At 46.0% G+C, this 17800-nt stretch overlaps 1 protein-coding gene across 1 annotated transcript in view; it reads left to right on the forward strand.

The window, feature by feature from the left end:
- The first annotated feature begins 3138 nt into the window (after nt 1-3138).
- LOC106574337 (A disintegrin and metalloproteinase with thrombospondin motifs 5) overlaps nt 3139-17800 on the forward strand; it is a 37153-nt gene continuing 22491 nt past the window's right edge. The window contains exon 1 of the mRNA XM_014150196.3: nt 3139-4641. Within this exon, the coding sequence (XP_014005671.1) occupies nt 3547-4641 (1095 nt within the window). The 5' untranslated portion in view covers nt 3139-3546. The remainder of the gene's footprint in view (nt 4642-17800) is intronic.

Here is a 17800-nt window from a genome sequence, read left to right on the forward strand (position 1 = left end):
AGCCACCAGTAAACTAGCAAACAAACACAGTGCTGGAGACGCATGAAGAGTCACACTTCCCCTCTGAGAGTTTGGCCCTAGACTGCTATGTATGATTCAGCTCTCTCCAAAGACACAGGCATGACACCCCTGACACACATACACTTCCCTGAAGACACAATCAATTGCCAAGACACACACACACACTGACAGTCCCTTCTCACCGACCAGGGACTGAACTCCTCCCTTTGCAACCTGGTCCTAGACTTCATGAAGGGTTGCCCCCAGGTGGTGATGGTAGGCAACATAACCTCTTCGACCTTTCCTTACCTGTCACCCTAGACCCACTTCAATTCACTTACCGACCCAATAGGTCCACAGACGATGCAATCACCATCACACTGCACACTGCCCTATCACATCTGGACAAGAGGAATACCTATGTGAATTATTTTTATTGACTATAGCTCAGCATTCAACACCATAGTACTCTCCAAGCTCATCATTAAGCTTGAGGCCCTGAGTCTGAACCCCGCCCTGTGATATTGGGTCCTGGACTTCCTGTTGTGCCGCCCCCAGGTGGTGAAGGTAGGAAACAACACCGCCACTTCGCTGATCCTCAACACTGGGGCCCCACAAGCATGTGTGCTCAGCCCCCTCCTGTACTCCCTGTTCACCCATGACTGCATAGCCAAGCACGCCTCCAACTCAATCATCAAGTTTGCAGACACAACAGTAGTAGACTTGATTACCAACAACAACGAGACTGCCTACAGGGAGGACGTGAAGGCTCGGAGTGTGGTGCCAGGAAAATAACCTCTCAATCAACATCAACAAAACAAAGGAGATGATCATGGACTTCAGGAAACAGCAGAGGGAGCACCCTCCTATCCACATCGATGGGACAGTAGTGGAGAAGGTGGAAAGTTTTATGTTCCTCGGCGTACACATCATGGACAAACTGAAATGGTCCACCCACACAGACAGTGTGGTGAAGAAGGCGCAACAGCCCCTCTTCAACCTCAGGAGGCTGAAGAAATGTGGCTTGTCACCTAAAACCCGCACACACTTTTACAGATGCACAATTGAGAGCATCCTGTCGGGCTGTATCACCACCTGGTATGGCAAATGCACTGCCCACAACCGCAGGGCTCTCCAGAGGGTGGTGTGGTCTGCATAACGCATCACCAGGGGCAAACTACCTGCCCTCCAGGACACCTATAGCACCCGATGTCACAGGAAGGCCAAAAAGATCATCAAGGGCAGCAATCACCCAAGCCACTGCCTGTTCACCCCACCATCATCCAGAAGGCGAGGTCAGTACAGGTGCATCAAAGCTTGGACCGAGAGAATGAAAAACAGCTCCTATCTCAAGTCCATCAGACTGTTAAATAGCCATCACTAGCACAGAGAGGCTGCTGCCTATATACACAGACTTGAAATCATTGGCCACTTTAATAAATGGAACACTAGTCACTTTATTAATATTACTTCAATAATGTTTATATATCTTGCATTACTCATCTCATATGTATATACTGTATTCTATACTAGTCTACAATATCATTGTCTACGCCGCTCTGACATTGCTCATCCATATATTTATGTATTCTTAATTACATTCCTTTACTTAGAATTGTGTGTATAGGGTATATGTTGTTAAATTGTTAGATATTACTTGTTAGATATTGATGCACTGTCGGAACTAGAAGCACAAGCATTTCGCTACACCCAAAATAACATCTGCTAAACACGTGTATGTAACCAATAAGATTTTATTTGATTTTGACTCTGATTCTTAACACAGGTGCTCCACAAGAGTGCATCCTCAGTCCCCTCTTGTACTCCTTGTGTTCCCATGACTGCGTGGCCTTACACAGTTCCCACTCCATTATCAAGTTCGCTGACGACACGAGAGTAGTAGGTCTGATTACCAGCAACCACACGAGAGTAGTAGGCCTGATTGCCAACAACGAGACGGCTTACAGGGAGGAGGTAGGCACTCTGATGGCGTGGTGCCAGGTAAATCACCTCTCCCTCAACATCAGTAAAACAAAGGAACTGATTGTGAACGTGAGGAACCAGGCTGGGCACGCCCCCATCCTCATGAATGGGGCTGCCTTGGAGGCGGTCAAAAACGTCAAGTTCCTCAGCGTACACATCTCAGAGGAGCGGAAATGGTCAAACCACCTGGACACCTTGGTGAAGAAAACACAACAGCGACTCTTCAACTTCAGGATGTTGAAGAAATTCCTCCCGCACACAAAGAGAAAGATGAGTTCTCAGCATTGTGAATATAGGACAGGACATACACACACACACACACACACTTTTTCAGACAGTTGAACTGTGAGAACTTCTATTCTGAAAATGCCATAAATTATCCATCTCTACAGTTGTATAATTCTGACTTCAGACACTCTACAGCCCACTGTTACAATTGCTCCTTCAATTATTAAAAGAGACACACTTAGGAAGTTTAAAAATAACAGATAAGTGTTTAATACACCCATTCAAATGCTGAGATAAAGAGTGCTATTTTCTATATGGCCTACTATAACAAGAGCAGAAGCTTATGAGTTGTGGTGGTGGCTGGTGTTGTTGTTATAGTTGACATTGTGTGGCTGGTAGTAGTGATGATGAAATGAGCTCCAATAGACCCACACATCACCAGAGTGAATGCCCCTGCCCCTGCTCCCATCGCACAATAGCCGTTATTCTGTACAGTGAGTAGGCTAAACCCGCGGGCGACTGGGGTAGCTGGAGCGTTGTTTTATAGCGCTGGTTTTCCATAGCAGTACATAGAGTGACTGTAAATGACATAGCACTCCATGTGACTGTAAATGACGGCACGTTTTTTTATATCGCCTTCCAAAACACGAGTGTATTTTTTTATATCTCACAAAGGAAGAAGATTTTGAGGGATGACCTCTTTGACGGATGACCCCCTTGCGCGCGCTCATATCTACACTACACACACACGCTCGCGCGCTTAAAAACGCACACAGATAGACTGCCACGCTCTTGCTGTCCCCACTAGTGGGAATGCTGAAGATATGGGTGACATTATTGAAAAATGCTTTGTTATAGTGCTCCTTTACTCTTGTGTTTGCGTCTCGGCGCCGGGGATAGGACCAAAAAATGGAGTTGAGTGGGACGGCAGACTTGGAAGCCTCCAGCACTTGACTTTGCTTTGATTTCGGCAGACACGAGAACGCAGCAGAGAGAGAGAAGAGGGGGGTAGAGTGGCGAGTGAGTGCAAAGGGGCAGGACTTTTTTTCTCTCCTCTATTAAGAGGAAACTTTTGTGTTTTGTTCTCCAAGTTCAGCTCGGTCCTCAAGCCCTGTTCTCCGCTGCTCCTTTCTTACATCTCCGCGGCGTCTTTTCTTCCATTCCCTCCGATGCCTTCATTTTTCAGAGTTTTTACACTTTTCATGGGAATTCTGGATATCGAGACCATGCGCATTCAAACGGGACCTGTTCTGAAAATTGTTTGTTCTTCGTTTCCATTACTGTTTTAGTTGGAATATAAATGTTTCGCCGTGCACTGCTTGTTTTGGGGTAAAGATGACCCGTGTATTTTGTGCTTTTGCTGGAGTCATGTTGGTGTTTCGGATTCTTTTGCTGTGCATCGTGGAGTTGCATACGGGCTGCGATGCGGTGCTCGCCGCCGGTCTCTCCACGTTCAGGGCTTTCGCTCCACCTGCAAAAGAGGGTGTTGTGCGGACCGTCGATCGGATTTACCATGGAGGTGGGAAGGTTGGTTACCTACTCTACATGGACGGGAGAAGGTTTCAGTTAGATATGGAGAGGGATGAGTCAATTCTGTCACATCACTTCAGTCCGAAATATGTGATGGCCCTGATGGGAGCGGGAGAAAGCGCCGCGCCTCTGCACCGGGAGTGTGTGTACCGGGGAACCGTGGACTCCAACCCCAAGTCCCTGGCGGTTTTCAGCCTCTGTGGTGGGGGTCTAGAGGGCTTTTTCGCTTTGAAACACGCACGCTACACAATCACACCCCTCATCCGAGCCATGGGACACGATAGCGACGTGCGTTCGCTGGATGACAAGGATGCAGAGAGCGCTCTCCACTACTTCACGCAGGAGAGTTTCAGCTTCGAAGCCATGCCTGTGAGCGAGAGCTGTGGGACCAAGGAAGGGCGTGGGCGCATGGATGCATCGAGGAAACACCGGCGTAAGGGCAGAGAGAACGGGAAACGCGACCCGCACGGTGTCACCCTGGACAGGGGCAAGGAGCGAAGCAGAGTGCACGGCAGAAGATGGTGGAAGCAATTCTCCAAACCTGCCTCTCCGCCCTCATTGGGAAGTCGGCGCAAGAGGTCAGTTTCGCGCGCCAGGCACGTGGAGCTTCTGCTGGTCGCTGACGAGTCCATGTCCAAGAAGTACGGCAAGGACCTGCACCACTACCTGCTCACGCTGGCCTCCATCGCTTCCAAGTTGTACGGCCATGCCAGCATCGAGAACCCCATCCGTCTGTCCGTTGTGAAGGTGACCATGGTCACGGAGAAGGAGAAGGGGTTGGAGGTGTCCAAGAACGCTGCCGCCACGCTCAAGAGCTTCTGCAAGTGGCAGAACCAGCAAAACCCACTGGACGACGACAACCAGCACCACCACGACGCCGCCATCCTCTTCACCAGGCAGGTAAACAAACAAACAACCCCACAGAGTTCGACTCCCCCCCCCCCACCCCCCTCTCTCTATCTCTCTCTCTCTATTTTTCTCTGTCTGTCTTGCACATCCTCCCTCCTCTGTGTGGGCTCTTGCGCATGTCTTATAACAACCCTAAAAAAGAGCGTTTCCTCCGCTTGTGTTTTTATGGGCAGTCTCCTCTGTCTCAGACTCTCCCAGTCCCCTGACAAACAATGTCTCGAGCCCGTGTGATCTCACGCACCCGCTGCGCACGCACATTCTTCCAGGGTTGAAGGGATGTACTTGAAGTCAGCTGAAGGTTAGAGTTCAGAATGTTTCTCTCACCCAGAAACTGCAGTCAAACCTCAGCCCTATGGTTTTTTAACTTCCAGTTTTCCTTTTTCCCCCTCCTACATTTTTTTTCTGAGCAGAGCTGGGACTGTCAAAAACTCAAACACATATATCAAATCAAATTTTATTAGTCAAAGGTGTAGACCTTACAGTTAAATGCTTACTTACAAGCCCCTAACCAACAATGCAGTTTACAAAATATGAATAAGAAATCAAATAAGTAGTTTTAAAGAGCAGCAGTAAAATAACAATAGCGGGACTAAACTCAGCAAAAAAATAAACATCCTCTCACTGTCAACTGTGTTTATTTTTAGCAAACTTAACATGTTATGTTCATACAAATATTTACACAAGACTCAACAACTGAGACATAAACTGAACAAGTTCCACAGACATGTGACTAACAGAAATGGAATAATGTGTCCCTGAACAAAGGGGGTCAAAATCGAATTTAACAGTTAGTATCTGGTGTGGCCACCAGCTGCATTAAGTACTGCAGTGCATCTCCTCCTCATGGACTGCACAAGATTTGCCAGTTCTTGCTGTGAGATGTTACTCCACTCTTCCACCAAGGCACCTGCAAGTTCCCTTACATTTCTGGGGGGAATGGCCCCGCCCTCACCCTCCGATCCAACAGGTCCCAGACGTGGTCAATGGGATTGAGATCCGGGCTCTTAGCTGGCCATGGCAGAACACTGGCATTCCTGTCCTGCAGGAAATCACGCACAGAACGAGCAGTATGGCTGGAGGGTCATTTCAGGATGAGCCTGCAGGAAGGTTACCACATGAGGGAGGAGGATGTCTTCCCTGTAATGCACAGCGTTGAGATTGCCTGCAATGACAACAAGATCAGTCCGGTGATGCTGTGACACACCGCCCCAGACCATGACGGACCCTCCACCTCCAAATCGATCCTGCTCCAGAGTACAGGCCTCGGTGTAACGCCCAATCCTTCGACAATGAACGCGAATCCAACCATCACCCCTGGTGAGACAAAACCGCAACTCGTCAGTGAAGAGCACTTTTTGCCAGTCCTGTCTGGTCCAGGGATGGTGGGTTTGTGCCCATAGGCAACGTTGTTGCCGGTGATGTCTGGTGAGGACCTGCCTTACAACAGGCCTACAAGCCCTCAGTCCAGCCTCTCTCAGCCTATTGCGGACAGTCTGAACACTGATGGAGGGATTGTGCGTTCCTGGTGTAACTCAGGCAGTTGTTGTTGCCATCCTGTACCTGTCCCGCAGGTGTGATCCTGTGCAGGTGTTGTTACACGTGGTTTTCCACTTCGAGGACGATCAGCTGTCCGTCCTGTCTCCCTGTAGCACTTTCTTAGGCGTCTCACTGTACGGACATTGCAATTTCTTGCCCTGGCCACATCTGCAGTCCTCATGCCTCCTTGCAGCATGCCTAAGGCATGTTCACGCAGTTGAGCAGGGACCCTGGGCATCTTTCTGTTGGTGTTTTTCAGAGAGTAGAAAAGCCTCTTTAGTGTCCTAAGTTTTCATAACTGTGACCTTAATTGCCTACCGTCTGTAAGCTGTTAGTGTCTTAACGACCGTTCCGCAGGTGCATGTTCATTAATTGTTTATGTTTCATTGAACAAGCATGGAAAACAGTGTTTAAACCCTTTACAATAAAGATCTCTGAAGTTATTTGGATTTTTACGAATTATCTTTGAAAGACAGGGTCAATGGGGCTTCCTGATTTGATTTTTGATTGTAAAATGATGGTCCGATTTGTCAAATGGAGGGCGAGGGAGAGCGAGGGAGAGATCTCTGTGTGTGGAGTAAAGGTGGTCTTGAGTTTTTTTTACCGCTGCTTGCACATTTATCATGCTGATAGAAGTTTGGTAAAACAGATTTAAGTTTCCCTGCATTAAGTCCCCGGCCACTAGGAGTGCCGCCTCTGGATGAGCATTTTCCTGTTTGCTTATAGCAGAATACAGCTCATTGAGTGCGGTCTTAGTGCCAACATCGGTCTGTGGTGGTATGTAGACAGCTACGAAAATACAGATGAAAACTCTCAAGGTAGATAAGTGTGTTCTACATCTTATCATGAGATACTCTACCTCAGGCGAGCAAAACCTTGAGACTTCCTTAGATATCATGCACCAGCTGTTGTTTACATATATGCATAGTCCGCCACCCCTTGTCTTACCAGACGCCGCTGTTCTATCCTGCCGATACAGCGTATAACCAGCCAGCTGTATGTTGATAATGTCGTCATTCAGCCACGACTCCGTGAAGCATAAGATATTACAGTTTTTATTGTCCTGTTGGTAGTTTAATCTTCCTCGTAGGTCAGCGATTCTATTTTCCAATGATTGCACATTAGCTAGTAGAACTGAAGGCAGGGGGGGTTTATTTGATCGCCTACGAATTCTCAGATGGCAGCCCAACCTCCGTCCTCTTTTTCTCCGTCGTCTCTTCACGCAAATGACGGGGATTTGGGCCTGTTCCCGGGAAAACAGTATGTCATTCAAGTCGGGCACGTCGGACTCGTTAACCCCTGGTCGGGCTCCATCCAGTGAAAAATCCTATCGCCATTAGCATAACGAAATGTAATATATATATTTTTTCAAATATAGGACTATGTTATATCGTTTTATAGATACACCTCTCCTGAATCGAACCACGTTGTCCGATTTCAAAAAGGCTTTACAGCAAAAGCAAAACATTAGATTATGTTAGAGGAGTATATTGTAAAAGTAGCCACATAGCCATTTTCCGACCAACCACATGCATCACAAATAACCAAAAAACAGCTAAATGCAGCACTAACCTTTGACAATCTTCATCAGATGACACCCCTAGGACATCATGTTACACAATACATGCATTCTTTTGTTCGATAAAGTTCATATTTATATATAAAAACAGCATTTTACATCGGCGCGTAACGTTGACTAACTATTTTCCCTCAAATACATCCGGTGAAACAGCGCTACAATTTACTAAATTACTATTCGAAAACATTTTTAAAATGTAATATTGTCATTCTAAGATTTATAGATGAATATCTCTTGAAAGCACCTGTAATGCCAGATTTAAAAATAGGCTACCGTTACAGGTCAGCGCCATCTTGGAACAATCGCATATCAAATCTAGTCTTGAAAACTATTGTCATTAATCCCTTACCTTTGATTATCTTCCTCAGAAAGCACTTCCAGGAATCCCAGGTCCACAACAAATGTATTTTCGTTCGAAAAAGTTAATCCTTTACGTCCCAATAGTTTGTTCTTGTTAGCGCGTTCTGAAGGCTGCTCCAAAACTTCCGTCGGCTGCGGGACTACTCTTTCAATAAAATGCATTTTTTTTTAATTTAGGTGCGTTTAAACATGTCAAACGTTGTATAACATAAATCTTTAGGGCCTTTTTCAACCAGAGCTCCAATAAGATTCAAGGGGGACGATTGCATTGTGTTTCAAAACGTTTCAAAAGGGGAGGGTAGCCAGGGGCGCCTGCGTCATAATGGTGATGGCCCTCTCCGTGTGACCACGTTCCACTGCGTCTCATTCATTCAGTTTTCACAGTAGAAGGCTCAAATCACTTTGTAAAGACTGGGGACATCTAGTGGAAGCAATAGGAAGTGCTCAATGAACCATTGCTCACTGTGTGATTTACAGGCAAACTGATGAAGTTGAGTCCGCAATTCAGAATTCCACTTCCTGTTACGATCGGTCTCTGGGTTTTGACTGCCATATGAGTTCTGTTATACTCACAGACACCATTCAAACAGTTTTAGAAACTTTAGGGTGTTTTCTATCCACAAGTATTAATTATATGCATATCCTAGCTTCTGAGTTTGAGTAGGAGGCCGTTTAAAATGGGCACGAATTTTTTTTCAAAAATCGCTGTAGCACCCCCTATCCTAGGCGAACGACAAGAGGTTAAAGGAAAAAAAAAGCTTCTGCCAGTTTGTGGTGAGTAATCGCTGTTCTGATGTCCAGAAGTTATTTCTGGTCATAAGAGACGGTAGCAGCAACATTATGTACTAAATAAGTAAAAAATTAAGTTCGGCATGGCCGATTTCAAGTTTTTATAACAATCGGTAATCTGCCTTTTTGGACGTCGATTATGACCGATTACAGGATGACCACCTGTTACGCGAGAGCAGCATCAAAAGGACCTTGTGGCTGCAAGGAGCCAAGCTAAGTTGCTATCTAGCATTAAACTTATAAAAAACAATCAATCTTCACATAATCACTAGTTAACTACACATGGTTGATGATATTACTAGGTTAACTAGCTTGTCCTGCGTTGCATATAATCAAAGCGGTGCCTGTTAATTTATCATCGAATCACAGCCTACTTCAACTTCACCAAACGGATGATGATTTAACAAAAGCACATTCGCGAAAAAAAGCACAATTGTTGCACAAATGGTCCTATCCATAAACATCAATGCCTTTCTTAAAATCAATACACCGAAGTATATATTTTTTTAACCTGCATATTTAGTTAAAATAAATGCATGTTAGCAGGAAATGTTAACTAGGGAAATTCTTTTGCATTCAGTGCAAGCAGAGTCAGCGTTTATGCAGTAGTTTGGGCCTCCTGGCTCGTTGCGAACTGTGTGAAGATTTCTTCACAAAGACCGTAATTAATTTGCCAGAATTTTACATAGTTATGACATAACATTGAAGGTTGTGCAATGTAACAGCAATATTTAGACTCTGTATTTCACTGAAAGAATAAACGTTTTGTTTTCGAAATGATAGTTTCCATATATGACCACATTAATGACTAAAGGCTCATATTTCTTTGTTTATTATAATTAAATCTATTATTTCATATTTGATAGAGCAGTCTGACTGAGCGATGGTAGGCAGCAGCAGACTCGTAAGCATTCATTCAAACAGCACTTTACTGCGTTTGCCAGCAGCTCTTAGCAATGCTTGAAGCACAGCGCTGTTTATAACTTCAAGCCTATCAACTCCCGAGATTAGCCTGGCAATACTAAAGTGCCTATAAGAACATCCAATAGTCAAAGGTATTTGAAATACAAATGGTATAGAGAGAAATAGTCGACTGGTCATAATTCCTATAATAACTTCAACCTAAAACTTCTTAACTGGGAATATTGAAGACGCATGTTAAAAGGAACCACCAGCTTTCATATGTAAACATGTTCTGAGCAAGGAACTTAAACGCATCTTGCACTTTTACTATCTTCTCCAACACAGTTTTTGCATTATTTAAACCAAATTGAACATGTTTCGTTTTTTATTTGAGACTAAATTGATTTTATTTATGTATTATATTAAGTTAAAATAAGCGTTCATTGTTCATTCAGTATTGTTGTAATTGTCATTATTACAAATTAATTTAAAGAAAATTGGCAGATTAATCGGTATCGGCTTTTTTCGGTCCTCCAATAATCGGTATTGGTATCGGTGTTGAAAAATCATAATCGGTCAACCTCTAATTATGATGGTAATTGCGCTCACTGTTGCCCCTAGTGGCCGGTTGTGAAGGCATTTCCGGACGTCCTCAGGACAAGGACAAACCTCCAATTTCTAAGTCAATCTTGAGCGGTCTGCCTGCGTTTATAGCACACACATCTCAAACCCACTAAGCTCTCTGCATTTTTCAGCCCTCTGGTGTGGTTTCTTGGTCTGTCGGCTGTGGTTGAGGTGTCAGGATTGTGGTGCATGTAACTAAGTCATGCAAGGTCTTGTTGTGCTGGAGACGGCAGCTAATACCAGGGAATACCGAGGTAACTTTTTTTGGCACCGGCGCCCAGGTGGATGCTGTTGGCAGCGCCACGTGAGCATACCTGGGCTTGGCAAGTTGGCGGAGCACGGTGTGCCAACTATTACCACCACCTCCTACATGGGCATGGACTTTCCACCCACTTGGCAGTGGTTTCCCTCTGTGTCACCGGCAGGGGGTAGGGTGGCATGGTTGGTACAGTGGTTGGAACAACGGGCACTGAGATACCTGGCGCTGGCACTACCCAGGGGCAAGTGACAGGTCATAACAACAGTAACAACTCCATAGAATAACAACATTATAACACCTGCAAGGTGTTTGGAGTGGACCATGACTTATCAAAAGGTCAAAGGTCAGTGAATCCCCTCAGCCAATAGGATTTGAACTCTGATTCCATGATTGGCTGTAGTGTTAGATCATTGTATCTTTAAAACACAACCCTTCCATTCAGTTGTCTCTCATTGCTGTAGCTTGTCATCAAAGAAGTAAGTGTCGTAGCTTGGGTGAGTCACGCTCATTCAATAGAAGTCAAATCCATCATCAGACTGCATTCTCGCAGTCAGAGACAAGACCCATCCATTCTTTGGAGATGTAGAGGGGGGGAGTTTATTGGAACATGAGGTTATTCATGCATGGGTCCAATTACTCCGGTCCCAACACCCCCATGTCCTGAGTGAGCTGACCCGTGTGCCTGTGTCACCGGGCTCTGTGCATGCCGCACCAGGACAGAACAAGAGACACATTGAGGGGACTGTAATTTGTATGTGTGTGCATTTGTGGGATTGCGCGTGTGGGCATGCGCGTGTGTATGTGCGTGCCTGTGTGTGATTATTAGAGGTTACGTCACATTGTGACCTGACGCATGACTGCTCTCGCCAGGGACCGGGACATTAAACAAAGCCTTACTGTGAGGAGAAGAGCTCTCTACTGACAGAACATAGAGCAGGGATCATCGACTAGATTCAGCCACAGGCCTATTTTTTTTTCTTGAGCGGATGATCAGGGGGCCGGGACATAATTATAAATAATTTTTAGACTGCAATTTAACCGCAAGAAGCCCAAACAAATATTTGACTAAAACATAATTATTTCAAGCATTGCTTACATTTGTATATGATCACATATATCTCTCTATTATGTGTGAGAATACTTTGAAACAGATTTCCAAAATTAAAATCACTTGGAGTTGATTTGTTGGTGTTTTTACGGTCTATGTCCAACAATAACAAAAGTAATAAAAAAAAACACTTTAGTTTTTTGCTCAGAAAACTTGGGGGGCCAAATAAAATTGGGCCGCCAGTTAAGGAACCCTGACATAGAGAGAGACAAAGAGCCCAGAAATAATCCACTTGAAATAACCAAGAAAACATAATTAATTACATGAATATGCAGCATGGAAATATTCACCATAAATATTACATCCTCAATCAAATCAATCAATCAAATGTATTTATAACGCTCTTTTTACCTCAGCCTATGTCACAAAGTACTGTACAGAAACCCAGCCTAAAACCCCAAACAGCAAGCAATACAGACCTAGAAAGGCCAGAACCTAGGAAGAAACCTAGAGAGGAACCAGGCTCTGAGGGGTGGCCAGTCCTCTTCTGGCTGTGCCGGGTGGAGATTATAACAGAACATGGCCAAGATGTTCAAACGTTCATAGATGACCAGCAGGGTCAGATAATAATAATCACAGTGGTTGTAGAGGGTGCAACAGGTCAGCACCTCAGGAGTAAATGTCAGTTGTCTTTTCATAGCCTAACAGTGATTCATAACTAGGTCAATATCACCTTCTCTCATTACACTGTACTGTATGTCAATTGAGATGATCATGTTTATTGTAGTCTCTTTGATTGTTCCCTCGTGCACTAGGACATACGTGTTTAAGGTTTCCTTGTTGCCAGAGAGAGGTAGAGAGAGAAAGATAGTGGGGGCTAGAGTGATAGAGAGAGGATGCAGAGAAAGAGAGAAGAAGCGAGAGTGTGTGTGGACTCTGAGAAAGAGACGGGGAGAGAGAGAGGGACAGAGGGAGAACTCTGAGAATGAGAGGGTGTGTATGCAGAGAGCAAAGAAAGCATAGAAATGTTAGGCTACATCTCCTTTTTGTTGAAGGTTACGTATCTGTTGAAGGTTACGTATCTGTTGACGGTTAAGGGCACGTATTCGCGAAACGTCCCAAAGTAGGACTACTGATCTAGGATCAGATCCTCCCTCTTATTCATAATGAGAACTTCAATTATTGTTGTTTCCATGTTAAAGTACAGTACCCTGCAGATGTCCCTGTTAGTTTCACCAGACAGACAGACATTGCACCCCAGTGATGCACAGGCCGATGGCTTTGCTCAAACCAATAACACCTAGGCCATTGTCACTTTATGCACAAAACACACAATCACCTTATGCAGGTGCCGGTTCTGTGATGCAGAGTAGCCTATCACACACTCTTACTAGGCAGCTATGGCATATAACAAGATGTTCCTGACCAATCACGTGGACCGAGTGATAGGTCGAAAGTTGAATGGCAGAGTTTATATAGGCATGAAATATAGGACCTGTGAAATACCCCAGTCTTATAACGAACATAGGAGATATAGGCCGACCTATAGGAGGAGAGGACCGGGAAACTCACACACCTTAAACACATGCGCACATGTTCACACACACACACACACACACACACACACACACACACACACACACACACACACACACACACACACACACGCACACACACGCACCACACACACACACACACACACACACACACACACACACACACTTGAAGCAGACACACACTGTACACACAATCTAAAAGCACACACACACACACACACACTATAAGCAGAAACACTGTACGCCGACACACACTCGCACATACACACTCAAAACAAATTTGAGCGAGGAGGAGAAGAGACAGGCGAGCACATAGGACACACTCTGTTCAAGTCAAATAATACACTTGCGTACATACTCAATTCTCCACGGCTCATATGATAGAGTGTGTGCATGTGCAATGGAGTTGGAATGATAGAGTATGGACATATGGATGTTTTGGAAGGGGGTCTGTCGCTATCTGATTTGTTTAGTAGACAAAACAATGCCATGAAGTTAAATGATCAACTGGCAGTTAAGGTCTGGGAGGATATTCACAAAGCATCTCAGAGTAGAACCGCTGCTCTAGGATTTTTCCTTTTTATATCCTACCTCTGGAAGACAATCACAGTCTCTCTGATAGTATCCTTCATATTCAACCATATCAGCCTATCATGTTATTGGACGAAGGTGTCATAGGCGTCGTAAGGATTGGACCAAGGCGCAGTGGGTAAAGTGCTCATCTTCTTAATTTATTTAAAGTAACGTGAACACTTAAACAAAATAAACAAAACGACGAAACAGTTCCGTAAGGCACACAGGCTATACAGAAAATAACCACCCACAAAACACAAGTGAAAACAAACCCAACTAAATATGGCCTCCAATTAGAGACAACGACAACCAGCTGCCTCTAATTGGAGGTCATTGCCAAAAACCCAACATAGAAATAGAAAACTAGATATACACATAGAAATAGAAAATATAGAACATAAACCAAAAACACCGAAACACACAAAACAAACACCCCCTGCCACGCTCTGACCAAACTACAATGACAAACAACTCCTTTTACTGGTCAGGACATGACAGTACCCCCCCCAAAGGTGCAGACCCCGAAGCACCTCAAAAACAAAAACCCCCACAAAAACAATCCCAAACTTAAAGGGAGGGAAGGGAGGGTGGCCACTGTCAACAGTCCCTGTGCTACACCCCCCCTTCCCAATCCTCCCACTACGGAGGTGGCTCTGGCTCTGGGCGTAACTCCCGTTCAGAAGACCCTAGGCTGGGTAGCATCGCCGGAGGCTCGGGGCTGAGGAGCGTCGCCGGAGGCTCGGGGCTGAGGAGCGTCGCCGGAGGCTGCAGACTGGAGAGCATCGGCGGAGGCTGCAGACTGGAGAGCATCGGCGGAGGCTGCAGACTGGAGAGCGTCGCCGGAGGTTGCAGACTGGAGAGCGTCGCTGGAGGCCGAGTGCTCACAGCAGGCACTGGCTGTACCGGGTTATGGGGGCGCACTGGAGGATTAGTGTGGGGGCCAGGAACAGGACGTACTAATGACAGAGTGCTCACAGCAGGCACTGGCTGTACCGGGTTATGGAGGCACACTGGAGGGTGAGTGGCGCGGAGCAGGAACAGGACGTACTGGACTGGGCAGGCGCACTGGAAGCCTGGTGCGTGGGGCTGGCTTTGGAGGCGCCAGACTAGTAACACGCACCTCAGGGCGAGTGCGGGGAGCAGGAACAGGACGTACTGGACTGGGCAGGCGCACTAGAGGCCTGGTGCGTGGGGCTGGCTTTGGAGGCGCCAGACTAGTAACACACCTCAGGGCTAGTGCGCAGAGCAGGAATAGGACGTACTGGACTGGGCAGGCGCACTAGAGGCCTGATGCGTGGGGCTGGCTTTGGAGGCGCCAGACTAGTAACACGCACCTCAGGGCTAGTGCGGGGAGCATGACCAGGGTAAACTGGCCCGAGGAGATGCACTGGTGGCCAGATGCCCTGCGCCGGCGCACTTCTCCCTGGCTGCCGGCCAACTCTCGCCCGGCAACGCTGTGGAGCCCTTATTGACCGCACCGGACTGTGCGTGCGTATGGGCGACACAGTGCGTATCTCCGCATAACAAGGTGCTTGCTTGATCCGTCGCTCCCCATAATAAGCACGGGGACTTGGCTCAGGTCTCCATCCTGACTCTGCAAAACTCCCCGTGTGCCCCCCCTAAAAAACTTTTTGGGGATGCCTCTCGGCCTCATGTAGCTCCCTTAATTCCCTCTCCCAGAAACGTCGTTCTGCCCTTGCTGCCTCCACTTCTTCCTATGGACGGCGATTCAATCCCTTCTGGATCTCCTCCCATGTCCAGGATCCCTTGCAGTCCAATATTTGCTCCCATGTCCATTCTTGCTGCTCCTTCTTCTGCTGCTTGGTCCTCTTTTGGTGGGTGGTTCTGTCGTAGGCGTCGTAAGGATTGGACCAAGGCGCAGCGGGTAAAGTGCTCATCTTCTTAATTTATTTAAAGTAACGTGAACACTTAAACAAAATAAACAAAACGACGAAACAGTTCCGTAAGGCACACAGGCTATACAGAAAATAACCACCCACAAAACACAAGTGAAAACAAACCCAACTAAATATGGCCTCCAATTAGAGACAACGACAACCAGCTGCCTCTAATTGGAGGTCATTGCCAAAAACCCAACATAGAAATAGAAAACTAGATATACACATAGAAATAGAAAATATAGAACATAAACCAAAAACACCGAAACACACAAAACAAACACCCCCTGCCATGCCCTGACCAAACTACAATGACAAATAACCCCTTTTACTGGTCAGTACGTGACAGAAGGTAGCCGCTTAGATGTGTGTCATAGGTCACTGGGCCAGGAGTTTTGTCAGGGCCTGACCAGGAAAAGCTTTGAAGGGGCGGGCTCTAGCCTAGTACAATTGCCATTTAATAGGCTAATGTCACTCTCACCGATGATTGGCAGGCCATTCACTTCACGGTTAGTTGACGATTACATTGCTGACACTGATTTTTGAGTGACAAGTTGTTGTGGTATTTGTGTGTGTGTGTGCATGCGCGCTAACGCCACCAACTGACTGTGTGTGTGTGTTGGTGTGTGTGTGTTTTTCGAACGAAGCTAGGGTGTGTTCCCCAGTTGACCCGAGACTCACACACCCACACACACACACACACACACACACACACACACACACACACACACACACACACACGGGTCAACCGGGGAACACACCCTAGCTTCGTTCGAAAAACACAGTTCCACTCTGAGTAAAGGAGAGTGTCAATCACAGACACACACACACACACACACTGTCAGTTGGTGGTGTTAGCGCGCATGCACACACACACACACACACACACACACACACACACACACACACACACACACACACACACACACATGTACACATACACGTACACATGTACATGCAAACACAAACACACCCTAACTCTCTTTCTCACACACACCCTCAGCCTTCTTATATGATTGTCTACTGACCTAAATACCTTACCACTGGTGCTGAGGTTGTTTTTCTCAATGTTTCCATAACTGCCCATTCCCTCCATTCTTTCCTCCTCTCTTTTCATTTCCTCCATCCTCCCATCCCTTTCCCCAGGTGTCTGATTCCATAACTTTATTTCTCTTGCTCTCTCTTTCTCACCCTCCCTCTTTCGTTCTCTCGTTCACCCTCTCATATGTCTGTGAAAGCCCCTTAGGATAAAAAGGAAAATACCAAGCTGGAAGAGAGGGAGGGAGAGGAGAAGAAAAGAGAGACAGAGTGAAAGTGAGAAAGACACAGAGGGAACATGAGAGAGACAGGGACAGAGTGTAAGGGGGAGTGGTAGGCAGAGCGAGTTGGGGACAACAAGTTCAAGTGAACAAAAGAGAGTGAAAACCAACACATCTATGGTGAACATGTTGGTTTCTACAATGTCCCTCCCGATTGGCTAGTTCATCTGATAGTGACAACAAGGAGTTCAAAACATGTCATGTCTATTCTCTCCATCTACACACACATCAGCGGGCAAAATCTGAACAATGACCAACACAACGCATTTAGTGAAATGGAATTGGACTGGACTGTATTTGACTTAGTTTTTATTTCTTCTTTAGTAAGTAGAAGGCTTTCTCTTTTAAGAGTTTCTGTCTAAAGCAAGAGTGTGTCCGAAATGGCACCCTATTCACTACATAGTGCATTACTTTTGTCCAGAGCCCTAAGATGTTCACTATATAGGGTAAATGGGATACCACACTAGGGCTACGGCCGAAATGGCACTAATGGCCCTATGGACCCTGGTCAAAAGTAGTGCACTATGTAGGGAATTGGATGCCATTTCGGACACAGCCGGAGTTTGTGTCTAGAGTAAGTGTATGAGGCGTTCCACCCTGTTGGTCATGTGTTGGAGAGCCCAGAACAGAACATAGACGGGTTTGTTCCTGAAGTGTTCCATCTGTGACAAGTAAATACACACCCCAGAGTCTCTCACAAATGGCA

The sequence above is a fragment of the Salmo salar genome, chromosome 16 (genome assembly GCF_965601325.2).
Source record: "Salmo salar chromosome 16, fSalSal1, whole genome shotgun sequence".
In the NCBI taxonomy this organism is placed as follows: domain Eukaryota; kingdom Metazoa; phylum Chordata; class Actinopteri; order Salmoniformes; family Salmonidae; genus Salmo; species Salmo salar.